This window comes from Oncorhynchus kisutch, linkage group LG4 (assembly GCF_002021735.2).
Source record: "Oncorhynchus kisutch isolate 150728-3 linkage group LG4, Okis_V2, whole genome shotgun sequence".
NCBI classification, from domain to species: domain Eukaryota; kingdom Metazoa; phylum Chordata; class Actinopteri; order Salmoniformes; family Salmonidae; genus Oncorhynchus; species Oncorhynchus kisutch.
In genome coordinates, this window is record NC_034177.2 from 64,570,639 (window position 1) to 64,583,701 (window position 13,063).

The 13,063-nt window shown below is 43.9% G+C and overlaps 1 protein-coding gene across 1 annotated transcript in view; it reads right to left on the reverse strand.

Annotated features, from left to right (window-relative positions):
- pkdcca (protein kinase domain containing, cytoplasmic a) overlaps positions 1–13,063 on the reverse strand; it is a 35,791-nt gene that overhangs the window by 4,393 nt on the left and 18,335 nt on the right. The window contains exons 3-5 of the mRNA XM_020481574.2: positions 12,639–12,913; positions 12,110–12,189; positions 9,220–9,327 (exon numbers count right to left, since the gene is read on the reverse strand). Coding sequence (XP_020337163.1) covers positions 9,220–9,327; positions 12,110–12,189; positions 12,639–12,913 — 463 coding nt within the window. The remainder of the gene's footprint in view (positions 1–9,219; positions 9,328–12,109; positions 12,190–12,638; positions 12,914–13,063) is intronic.

Consider the following 13,063-nt stretch of genomic DNA (forward strand, 5'->3'; position numbering starts at 1 on the left):
TGGATATAGATACTTTTGTACCTGTTTCCTCCAGAATCTTCACAAGGTCCTTTCCTGTTGTCCTGGGATTGATTTGTACTTTTCGCACCAAAGTATGTTCATCTCTAGGAGAACACGTCTCCTTCCTGAGCGGTATGACGGCTGCGTGGTACCATGATGTTTAAACTTGCGTACTATTGTTTGTACAGATGAACGTGGTACCTTCAGGCATTTGGAAATTGCTCCCAAGGATGAACCAGACTTTTGGAGGTCTACAATTATTTTTCGACGTCTTGTCTAATTTCTTTTGATTTTCCCATGATGTCAAGCAAAGAGGCACAGCGTTTGAAGATAGGCCTTGAAATACATCCACACGTACACCTTCAATTGACTAAAATGATGTCAATTAGCCTATCAGAAGCTTCTAAAGCCATGACATAATTTTCTGGAATTTTAAAGGCACAGTATGTAAACTTCTGACCCACTGGAATTGTGATACAGTGAATTATAAGTGAAAGAATCTGTCTGTAAACAATTGTTGGAAAAATGACTTGTGTCATGCACGAAGTAGATGTCCTAACCGACTTGCCAAAACTATAGTTTGCTAACAAGAAATTTGTGGAGTGGTTGAAAAATGAGTTTTAATGACTCCAACCTAAGTGGATGTAAACTTCCGACTTCAACTGTACGTTTGTCGACGAACATTAAATAAAAGCAAAAACTGCAATCTAAAATAGGAAACAAATGAACAGTAAAGTCAATAGAATGAAATAGTTTTCCTTTGCCCAGACCCATATCAAACTACTGCTGCTAGCCAACTGTTAATAGCTGTATGTTGTACAAATTCAAAGTCTTTTTCTCTATTAGAATAGCCTGTTTTAGTGTCCTGGGTTTTATGCTCAGTAGAGCAAGTCTTATATCTCAGAGTGTTCTCACGTGGAACAATAACTACATAGACATACTGTACAACCAGAGTACATTACTGATTAAGCCCGACCAGACATGGTTAGCTGGATCTGAGATGGAAAAGATCCTATTGAGTGCATGGCTACCTGTGGAACAGTCTTTGCAACTTAGATGCAACTAACCGTATACAAGTATACAAGTATCAGTAAGTAGTTTGAATGATCAGACTTCAACAATGTATATGATACTTTGGAATATGCACATGGTCATGCTCTGGATTTGAGTGTTTTCTACAGCAGGAAAATAATCCTGCAGCAACAGTAAATGTGAATTATTATGTGGATTATATTAATGGACATTTTTGTAGGGGCTGATACATTTTTTGTGAGGGAAAATCAAGTCTGAAATTTCTAAATGGAAATTACAAACTTCAGAAGCCTTTTTAAATGTCAAATACACAACGAGTTTTACATTCCCTGAAAGTTCTCCTGCAACAGGGTGATCAAATTAAGATCCTACATATGTAGCTTGATTGATGTGTGGCAATTGTCATTCTCACGAAGTTAAGTAAAATAAAACACAATTGTTCTATGCTACTTTTTCTAGTAGTTAGAAACATCACTGACTATGATTACAGGCCATTGTTATGCTGGCCTTAGGATGCTAATAGTGAGGTTTTCCTCTGTCTCATCCCAAATGGCTATGATTACACTGTGGTTCTAATGGCTAGAAACCACACTCTACACAGTCCAGTCAGCAGGATAGCCGTGTGTGTGTGTGTGTGTGTGTGTGTGTGTGTGTGTGTGTGTGTGTGTGTGTGTGTGTGTGTGTGTGTGTGTGTGTGTGTGTGTGTGTGTGTGTGTGTGTGTGTGCACGTGCATATGTGTGTGCACGTGCATATGTGTGTGAGTGCATGTGTGTGTGTGTGTGTGTGTGTGCGTCTGTGTGTGCTTGTATGTGTGTGCTTGCATGCTTGTGCATGTATGTACAGTGCCTTGGGGAAGTATTCAGACCCCCTGACTTTTTCCACATTTTGTTACGTTACAGCCTTATTCTAAAATTGATTAAATATTCAAAAATGTTCATCAATCTACACACAATACCCCAAAATGACAATGTGAAAACAGGTTTTTAGACATTTTTGCAAATGTATTAAAATAAATAACAGAAATACCTCATTTACATAAGTATTCAGACACTTGCTTTGAGACTCGAACTTGAGCTCAGATGCATCCTGTTTCCATTGATCATCCTTGAGATGTTTCTACAACTTGATTGGAGTCCACCTGTGGTAAATTCAATTGATTTAACACGATTTGGAAAGGCACACACCTGTCTATATAAGGTCCCACAGATGACAGTGCATGTCAGAGCAAAAACCAACCTATGAGGTCGAAGTAATTGTCCGTAGAGCTCCGGGACAGGATTGTGTCGAGGCACAGATCTGGGGAAGGGTAACAAAACATTCCTGCAGCATTGAAGGTCCCCAAGAACACAGTGGCCATCATTCATAAATGGAACAAGTTTGGAACCACCAAGACTCTTCCTAGAGCTGACCTCGGGGAGGTGACCAAGAACCCGATGGTCACTCTGAAAGAACTCTAGAGAACCTTCCAGAAGGACAGCCATCTCTGCAGCACTCTGCCTTTATGGTAGAGTGGCCAGTAAAAGGCACATGACAGCCCGCTTGGAGTGTGCCAAAAGTCTCTCAGACTCTCAGACCATGAGAAACAAGATTCTCTGGTCTGATGAAACAAAGATGGATCTCTTTTGCCTGAATGCCAAGCGTCACGTCTGGAGGAAACCTGGCACCATCCCTACGGCGATGCATGGTGGGGGCAGCATCATGCTGTGGGGATGTTTTTCAGTGGCAGGGACTGAGAGACTAGTCAGGATCGAGGGAAAGATGAACAGAGCAAAATATAGAGAGATCCTTGATGAAAACCTGCTCCAGAGCACTCAGGACAGACTGGGGCGAAGGTTCACCTTCCTACAGGACAATGACCCTAAACACACAGCCAAGACAACGCAGGAGACAAGTCTCTGAATGTCCTTGTGTGACCCGAACTTGAACCTGATCGAACATTTCTGTAGAGACCTGAAAATATCTGTGCATCAATACTCCTCATCCAACCTAACAGAGCTTGAGAGGATCTGCAAAGACGAATGAGAGAAACTACCCAAATACAGGTGTGCCAAGCTTGTAGCGTCATACCCAAGACTCGAGGCTGTAATCGCTGCCGAAGGTGCTTGAACAAAGTACTGAGTAAAGGGTCTGAATACTTATGGAAATGTGAAATGTGAGTTTTTTTATGTTTAATAAATGAGGGAAATTTATTTAAACTGTGTGCTTTGTCATTATGGGGTATTGTGTGTAGGTTGATGAGGGGAAAAAACAACAATTGAATCCATTTTAGAATAAAGCTGTAACGTAACAAAATGTTTAAAAAAGTCAAGGGGTTTGAATACTTCTCCGAAGGCACGGTATGTGTATGATAATGAATGTATGTATGTACTGGTTAGTATGGCTCCATGAATCAGCAAATAAATCATTATTTCAATAACCTATAAGTTGTGATTTTAACTGAGACAGCATTCATGCTGTACATGAAGCAGTTTGAGCATCTGTACTTCCTCTACACAATCAGGACCCACTTTTCCTCTCTTCTGTGGCTTTAACTAAGCTTCACAGGACTGTGACAATGGGCCTAATGAGAAGGGCAGCTCAAAGCAAGTCCCCCCGCTCCTTTAAAAGCCCCCCAGCCTATGAAGCATGAATCATTGAGTCCAGCTTTCTCTTTCTTTCACTTTCTCTCTCTGCTACCTACTATGTTTCTGTACTTCTCTTTTTTTTTAAGTGTCATGCCTGGCTGGACCAGGAGTAGTCCTGGTGATTTACAGGGAGGGTTTACATGCCTGGCTGGACCAGGAGTAGTCCTGGTGATTTACAGGGAGGGTTTACATGCCTGGCTGGACCAGGAGTAGTCCTGGTGATTTACAGGGAGGGTTTACATGCCTGGCTGGACCAGGAGTAGTCCTGGTGATTTACAGGGAGGGTTTACATGCCTGGCTGGACCAGGAGTAGTCCTGGTGATTTACAGGGAGGGTTTACATGCCTGGCTGGACCAGGAGTAGTCCTGGTGATTTACAGGGAGGGTTTACATGCCTGGCTGGACCAGGAGTAGTCCTGGTGATTTACAGGGAGGGTTTACATGCCTGGCTGGACCAGGAGTAGTCCTGGTGATTTACAGGGAGGGTTTACATGCCTGGCTGGACCAGGAGTAGTCCTGGTGATTTACAGGGAGGGTTTACATGCCTGGCTGGACCAGGAGTAGTCCTGGTGATTTACAGGGAGGGTTTACATGCCTGGCTGGACCAGGAGTAGTCCTGGTGATTTACAGGGAGGGTTTATATGCCTGTTTGAAGAGGAGGAAGAAAGATGGCCTTTAAATGGAGGGAGGGGGGAAAGGAGAGTATGTCTCTCCAGGCACACCTGTCCGCGATTTATTATGTGGAGGTACACATATGCACACACACACACGCACGCACGCACGCACACACACACACACACACACACACACACACACACACACACACACACACACACACACACACACACACACACACACACACACACAAGCTGCCCCCCCTGCATGTGTGGCAGCAGACAATCAATAACTGCAACAATTGGACACTTTATGGCCATATTTAAATGCTTAACGTAGCTCTCACTTTCTGCAAATGTAGGACTTAATAGCTCCAGGAATGGCATGACAGGGAGAGGGAAGGGGAGAGATGGAGGAATGAAGGGAAGGAGGGCGCAAGGAAGTAGGCATGTCCATGTGTGTAATTGCAGAAAAATCACATGATGCAAGGCCACATTCCACAGGGAAGCCCTGCATGGGCGAACACTTCCCCAGCAAACACATAACGTTCTGAGAACCATATGTTTCTTAGAGCTTGGTGAGAGTGTGGTTGTCCTATGGTTAGTTTGCATACAACTAGGGCTGTGGCGGTCACAAAATTTCATCAGCTGGTGATTGTCAAGCGAATAACTGTCAGTCTCATGGTAATTGACCGTTAATTAGCATATACACATTTAGCATCTCCTGGCTTCCACCTCAAGCCACTGATGCAGACCTTTGGAACATCTACATTTTAGAAAGTCTAATAAATCCATGTAATATAGTCTACACCTTCACAATAAATCCAGTATTTATTTTAGACAGATCTAAAGAAACATTATATGAAGAAAATATAGTATATTTCAGAAGAACAGAATAAGATACTGTGAGTTGTCCTTATGTTAGGTCCTGATCTGGTTATGCCATATGGCTGTATGCTACACTGGCTCATTTAGCAGACAAGATTTGTTTAGAATTCCATGGCATTATTTAATATCATTTTATAGTATGAAGAATCAAATTTAACAAAGCTGAATAAAATGGAAAGGATATTTTCTCCAAACGATTTGAGGGAATTCGCACATGTCGCTACTGTGTTGAGCAGTTAAAAAATAAATAGGTATTCCAATATACTTAATTTAGTTATTAATGTAACTTTAGTCGTTTTACAAACGTTGTGCTATATGTTTTGTTTTTTAATACATTGTAAGGCTGCATGATGAGATTCTAATGACGATTTGAGTAAAGTCGCTTGAAAGGCAAGAGCTCTGCTTAGTTTTTTGCGCAGGCTGTACACACTTCATCAGTCTTTCATTCACATTTTGAGAATTTCTTGACGGCATCCCCTTTGTGTGGCCGTAATGCCTTTTGCAGCCCTTCTCCCTGAGTGCATTCCCCGAAGCACCTCTCACTCACATGGCTACGGGTCTTTCTCACAGGCTACAAGTGAAGACAGACACATCGGGAACGCAACTGCACGCATCCTTAACCAATTCCGAGGTGCATATTGAAGACGTTGGAAAAACTGTCCACATTTACTTTTCGTCAGCCAACAAGATGAGTAGGCCTAAAGAACAGTAAAAACACTAGCCTATGTCAATCTACTATCCCCCAGTACATAGGTTGACCTACTCTATTCTGTGGGAGAAATACATATTCCAAACATAGTCTGGGACAGTTGTGGGATGCGATAGATCCCAAATTAACACAACCACTATCATCAAAAAAACTTTTTCAAGCAATGAGGCCGACGCAACAGATCAGAACGTTTAGCTTAAAATGTTGATAAAAAATTAGGCTATTTATTCACATTATAAGCACAAACACAAGGGAGTAGGCTATTAGCGTGAAAACACCATTATCAAAAGTGACTACAAATGTGTGTAATGTTTTTATTATAAATGTGCATTTTTAAGGTGAAAATTATCTTCCCCAAACTGCGTATGTATGCCAGTTAGGCTCTACACCCCCTGTAAAGCAGATTAATGTGCTTCATTTTAAGAAGTTATTTGTCCACTTTAGTTGTGATACCTTATCAAAACATACTGTATAGGCCTATGGTCTAGGCTTCATAAGGTGTCCGGCTATGATTCGATAAAGTCACACAAAAAAAGGCATTGTTTCTTGCCTTGCGCTGGTCATCATTCAGTGATAGGCTAATATTGTCATCCATCAGACTATTCTTGAATTAATCTTGTCTTTACATATACTAAATAATAGATTTAGAATGGACCATTATCATGCACCTGTTTCGAAACAGAGGCAGGGGAAAAAATACATGTAATCTCTGCACTTAAATAGCAAATGGAGGACGCTTTTCCCAGTGGCTTATTTTCATGCCAGCCAGGTAGGCTATACTCCTGTTGTAAATAGAAGCAATGTGCTTAATATTAGGAAAGTTGAGAAATAAATATAGTAGGCCTAGCCTATAGAAAGCTGATGGAATCCTCCTATTTTTAATAGAGGCCATCAACTGTTTTCTTGCACAATTGCATAACCTATAGAAATGTTGCGCAACATGAGCTCATGAACTCTCATGAACTGTTTGATTAGATTTCCAATTACAATTGCATTGATGTCAAAGTGATTAGAGAGTGCTGAGTGCCAGGCAGTTGGCAAGTTTGGTAGGCTACTAATGACCAGCAGCAGCATCAGAGCTTGGAGAAGCCTAATTACCGTGACTAAACGGTCACGTAGAATTTAATTGCCTTCAGGTGTAGCAGTGATACGGTCACCGCAACAGCCCTACTTACAACCTTCCCACAACTTTCTGGGAATGGTGCAGGATAGTTGCTTGGCTTTGGAACATTCTCAGGTTCTCTGTATTTCATTACTTTAACAGAACGTTTCCTAAAAGTTCTAGGAATGTTCTCCAACTGGTTTGGCATTGGGAATGTTCTCAAATAGTTCAGAGACTGTTATGAAACAACGTTCTTCTGTGGGAATTTCAGTTCTTCAGCATAACGTTTCCTACGGGTTCCCTCATGGTTCTATTCAAAGTCATGCTCTCAAATTGTTCCAAGAACGTTAAGAAGCAACGTTCTTCTGTGGGAATGTCAGTACTTCAGCATAACGTTTCCTACAGGTTTCCTCATAGTTCTATTTAAAGTCATGTTCTGAGAAAATATACAAATGTCCATAAAAACCATAAGGAAACATCAGTAACTTTCAGAAAACGTTCTATGCATGTTATTTAAAAACATAAACATACTTTCTCCATCTTGTTAAGGGTGTTCAAATGTGTTGTCCACACCTGATCTTAATGAGCGCTTGTTTAATTTGAAATGGAGTCTGTTTGAATAGACTAAAATGAACAGCATAACATCATGGCATGCTAGCTCCATCCTGGTGGTGCAGTGGACTAATTACATGGATAGAGAAGAGAAGATTATAGGTTTGAATCTCACTGATGCCATATAAAAATGTGTGTTGCATGATGCTTAAGGAAATGAATTTCTATGTGTCCTAGAATAAGCTAGCAGTGTTTTTTAAAAATCTTATTGAAACATTCAGTTTAAGGAAGTTATTAAAAAACATCCAAATAACCTATAATTACGTTTTCATAGTGTTAATAAAACCCAGAAAAGGCTAAATTGTCACTTCTGTTCTCATTTCAATTTTACCATTCAGTAAATGAATGGCTTTGTTCCCACAACCAATGTGAAACCAAAAGCATACGTTCCCCCAACTTCCAAGGAACCAAATGTGATAGCTGGGTAGCCACTGAGAAAGACCCTGCCTGTGTTCCTGTGTAATAGTTATAGTAATAGTGTTCTGTGTCAGTGAGAGAGGAGCTCAAGGTGCGGACTGGGGAGTGAGAGGCCTACTGGAGAAGCAGTGTCTTTGTGAATAGCTAAGCAGACCCAGTTGTGTTGGGCCCTTGGGCTGCGAACACTCGTCAGTCAACAACTGTCTGAATCTGCTTTACACTGCCAATGGAGGGAGGCGATTCGACACGAAGGAATGGAGAGAGAAAGAGCATGTGAAAGTAAATGAAGAAGAGCAAGGGACACCAAGTCAACATTAGAAAATGAAAACTGACTCCTTCAGATAGAGGAATGGAGAAAGGTGAAAGGATAGAGAAGGAAAGATTTCGAACATACAGTAGATGAGAACTGAGCGGGAGAGAGGGAGAGCTCACTCAGTCTAACCTCCCCCCCCCCCCCAAATGCACCCTGGGATTACCAGAGCTGTCCGTCTCTCCCATCCCCCACTGAGTTCCCTCCCGTTATATGAAGTGGAATCTTTTTAATCTCATTCCATTTGTCCGCATCATATCTGATCAGACTCCTCTTTCTCTCCTTACTTCACCCCACTGGGCCTCTAGGCGTACTCACCTACACACACACACACACACACACACACACACACACACACACACACACACACACACACACGCACACGCACACACACACGCACACGCACACGCAAACACACACACACACACACACACACACACACACACACACCAGCCCCTCTAAGGGCAGTCCATATATGGCCATCTTCACGGGCCCTCCAGTCTGTTATGTGGCAGTTCCAACCCCAGACTTAGGCATTAGTGTGTTCGTCGAGGGGATAAATGCCAGTAGCCCAGACATATAGCCAATTGAAAGGGGTAGTCCAGGACACAGAGAGTCCAGGGGAGTCCCGCCAGTTATGTAACTATATTACCATATGAGCTGATATCTAGCACAGTGTGTGTGTAGGATGCACTGCTGGTTTTAATTACATTAGACTGTTATCTTACACAGGAATGCATGGGAACAGAGGAATGATGTACTGGATTTGCTGTGGTATGACAGTGTGTATGCGTGTTTGGCTGTGCGTGTGCGTGCATGTGTGTGTATGCGGGTGGGGGTGGGTATGTATGTGCATGCGTGCACATGTGTGTGCACTGTATGTATGTATTTGTGTTTGCATGCATATGTACCTGCTCTGTGCGTCTGTGTGCTGTTCTGTAGGTAAAATCCATTTCTGTACAGGTGCAACACTTCCTCCAACTGAAGTAGTGTCTCATCTATCCCCCATATCAGCTCTCCTGAAACCAACACAGGAAGAAACATTCAGATAGTGCAACACAGTTTAAACTCTACACCTTCAAACAAAATTCCACATAACAAGGTTAAGACAGACATTAAAGCATACAATTGAACCAAAATCTGGTTGAAACGCGTGTACAATGGCACAAACAAAACAGGCGCCGCTCAGTCTTTGAACATCAAGGGACATGGGGCTGTGTCTGTGTTGGCTATTCTTATAGCAGGGGTTCTCAAAGTGGGTCTGCGGAGGGACTGCAGGGGGTACGCAGCCAGATCTGAATTATTTTTTAAAAAATGAATACTACTAACAACAACAGATTAAATACATTTTGGCCAAGGGATCCATGGAATAAGTTTAAAGGGTGTAATACAAGACAATACAATGTAATATTAATCTAGAATGTTCTTAACCCTGGGTAACATGGGCCTGGGAAGCTCACAGGGATATTGGTGTCCACACCTATTACGCACTCAAAACTTGAAATCCTAAAAATAAAAATACAAATGTTTTTCATAATGGACTGTGATTTAAGGTTTAAATAAAACTGCAAAGTTTTCACAACTGCCTCATGGCAAAATGTGTAGAATTGCAGGAAATTAGCTTCAAAACTGAAATATGATCTCTCCGATGCCAAGAGGCGTGCCTTTTAAATGTTCCTTCCCGGGGCTCGAGACTTGGTTCATCAGGCCATGGACTGCCAAAGTCATGGTAAAGTCTTAGTAAAAATCATTTTGTGCACACAAAAAATATCTCACTCCAGTTTTGTTCTGATTATGAGGAGGTCCCTGATGAATTTTCTATCACAAAAGGGGTCCCTGGCACCAAAACGTTTGAGAACCCCCGCCTTAAAGGAAAAGCTGCTCGGAGGTTGTGAAGCTGTCTGTCCGATAGGCTGACTGGGAGAGATAGGATCACCTGACTCATCCTCCAGTTGGCGCACACACTCACAAACACACAGATGCATGCACACACACATGCACGCAGACAGAGACACACACCGCCCGCCCACGCGGCCTGGCCTTCACGGCCTGTTGTGTCCCAGAAAAACAGATTTCAAACCACAGGCTGACATACCATTAACCTGAGGATAAGCCAGATAGGGAGGAGGGGGAGGGAGGGGGAGAATGGAAGAGGGAAGGGTAGAGAGACGGGAAGCAAAGAGAAGGGTAGAGAGACAGGGAAGCAAAGAGAAGGGTAGAGAGATGGGGAAGCAAAGAGAAGGGTAGAGAGACAGGGAAGCAAAGAGAAGGGTAGAGAGACGGGGAAGCAAAGAGAAGGGTAGAGAGACGGGGAAGCAAAGAGAAAGGGAGAGAGACGGGGAAGCAAAGAGAAAGGGTAGAGAGACGGGGAAGCAAAGAGAAAGGGTAGAGAGACGGGGAAGCAAAGAGAAGGGTAGAGAGACGGGGAAGCAAAGAGAAGGGTAGAGAGACGGGGAAGCAAAGAGAAAGGGTAGAGAGACGGGGAAGCAAAGAGAAGGGTAGAGAGACGGGGAAGCAAAGAGAAGGGTAGAGAGACGGGGAAGCAAAGAGAATGGTAGAGAGATGGGGAAGCAAAGAGAAGGGTAGAGAGACGGGGAAGCAAAGAGAAGGGTAGAGAGACGGGGAAGCAAAGAGAAGGGTAGAGAGACGGGGAAGCAAAAAGAAGGGTAGAGGGACGGGGAAGCAAAGAGAAAGGGTAGAGAGAAGGGGAAGCAAAGAGAAGGGTAGAGAGACGGGGAAGCAAATAGAAAGGGTAGAGAGACGGGGAAGCAAAGAGAAAGGGGAGAGAGACGGGGAAGCAAAGAGAAAGGGTAGAGAGACGGGGAAGCAAAGAGAAAGGGAGAGAGACGGGGAAGCAAAGAGAAGGGTAGAGAGACGGGGAAGCAAAGAGAAAGGGTAGAGAGACGGGGAAGCAAAGAGAAAGGGTAGAGAGACGGGGAAGCAAAGAGAAGGGTAGAGAGACGGGGAAGCAAAGAGAAGGGTAGAGAGAGACGGGGAAGCAAAGAGAAAGGGTAGAGAGACGGGGAAGCAAAGAGAAAGGGTAGAGAGACGGGGAAGCAAAGAGAAGGGTAGAGAGACGGGGAAGCAAAGAGAAGGGTAGAGAGACGGGGAAGCAAAGAGAAAGGGTAGAGGGACGGGGAAGCAAAGAGAAGGGTAGAGAGACGGGGAAGCAAAGAGAAGGGTAGAGAGACGGGGAAGCAAAGAGAAGGGTAGAGAGACGGGGAAGCAAAGAGAAGGGTAGAGAGACTGGGAAGCAAAGAGAAAGGGTAGAGGGACGGGGAAGCAAAGAGAAGGGTAGAGAGACGGGGAAGCAAAGAGAAGGGTAGAGAGACGGGGAAGCAAAGAGAAGGGTAGAGAGACGGGGAAGCAAAGAGAAGGGTAGAGAGACGGGGAAGCAAAGAGAAAGGGAGAGAGAGAAAAAGAGAGGGCAGGGTGGATAGAACGGGATCCAGCTTAAGCAGATAACGTAGAGAGCACTGAGGCAGACTATGTATACTGGTAGCTAAAGTGGCTTCATCCCGAAACCAAACAGGAACTAGTGAGAAATGGGAAAGAGAGAGAGAACAAACACCCACTAGGCACAAACTGGTTGATTCAAGGTTGTTTCCACATCATTTCAACAACAACAAAAAGTGTGATCACGTTGAATCAACGTTGAATGTACAGGAATTTCAAGATTTGGGGTATTTGCTTCACCCCCTCCAATGACATGGTTCAAAGTTCACGTTAGTTGACAACTCAATGAAGTGTACATACAAAAAAGGTAAGTTGAACTGATGTCTGTGCCCAGTGGGCACTCACCTGTGGAGTTAACTATCTTGTCCAGTAGGGGTCTTAGAGTGGGCGGGGCACTGTGAGGCAGCAGGTAGGTGAAAAAGAACCTGGAAATCAAAATCAATGCAGTTTCAAACACCACAGCCAAGATTCCTTAGACTCCAACAAATCCACCCCCACATTCTGAAATTGCATTCTCCCCCCCCCCCCCCCAAGTTTTATAAATGGAATGTGAAACAAAACGAGGCCCCGGTGTGCTTAAAGACCTGCAGACGCCTCAGAGCAGTCGGGTAGGCTGTTTAGAGTGTTTACCCGACTAGATAATTATTTTACTTTTATGCGCCCCTGACTCTCAAAGGATGACGTAACTAATTCAGAGGAGGCTGGTGGCCGCTAAAATCGGAGGAGGCAATCATTGTCATGGCTGAAATGCAATGAACCCAACCAATCCTCGGATTACTCCTTCCCCACCAGTCTTCCCCGAACTAATTGGATGATCCTCTAAAATGGCGGGGGTCTTGATTCTTCTGTCAAATGGCAAAAGCTTGCTCCTCACCTATAGGCGTTGTAGAGATTGCGCTTCTCGTTGATGCCCAGGCAGCGGCCTCTGCTGCAGGGGAGGGTGAAGTTGCGGGCGGGAAACTCCATGACGCAGTCTGAGGTGGAGGAGGGTGAGCAAGGGGCCTCCTCGGTGCTGGCGTCGTCCAGGTCGGTGACTTTGAGCTCTCCCGCCACCAAGACAAACTGGCGTGGTCTGAAGTCCAGCAGGGTCACAGAGCCTAGAGGAGAGTGGGCCAGGTAGTGGAGAAGACGTACCAGACTCAGACAGATCTACAGCAGAGAGAGGAGAGAGAGAGAGAGAAGTGATAAAGAGAGAGGTGGGAGAGAGAGTAATCAAACGTTAACACACATTTACATCACATCGTTTACAACCCATTCAACTCCTCGTTTATGCAAGCAACTGCACTTTCTTTCTTTATG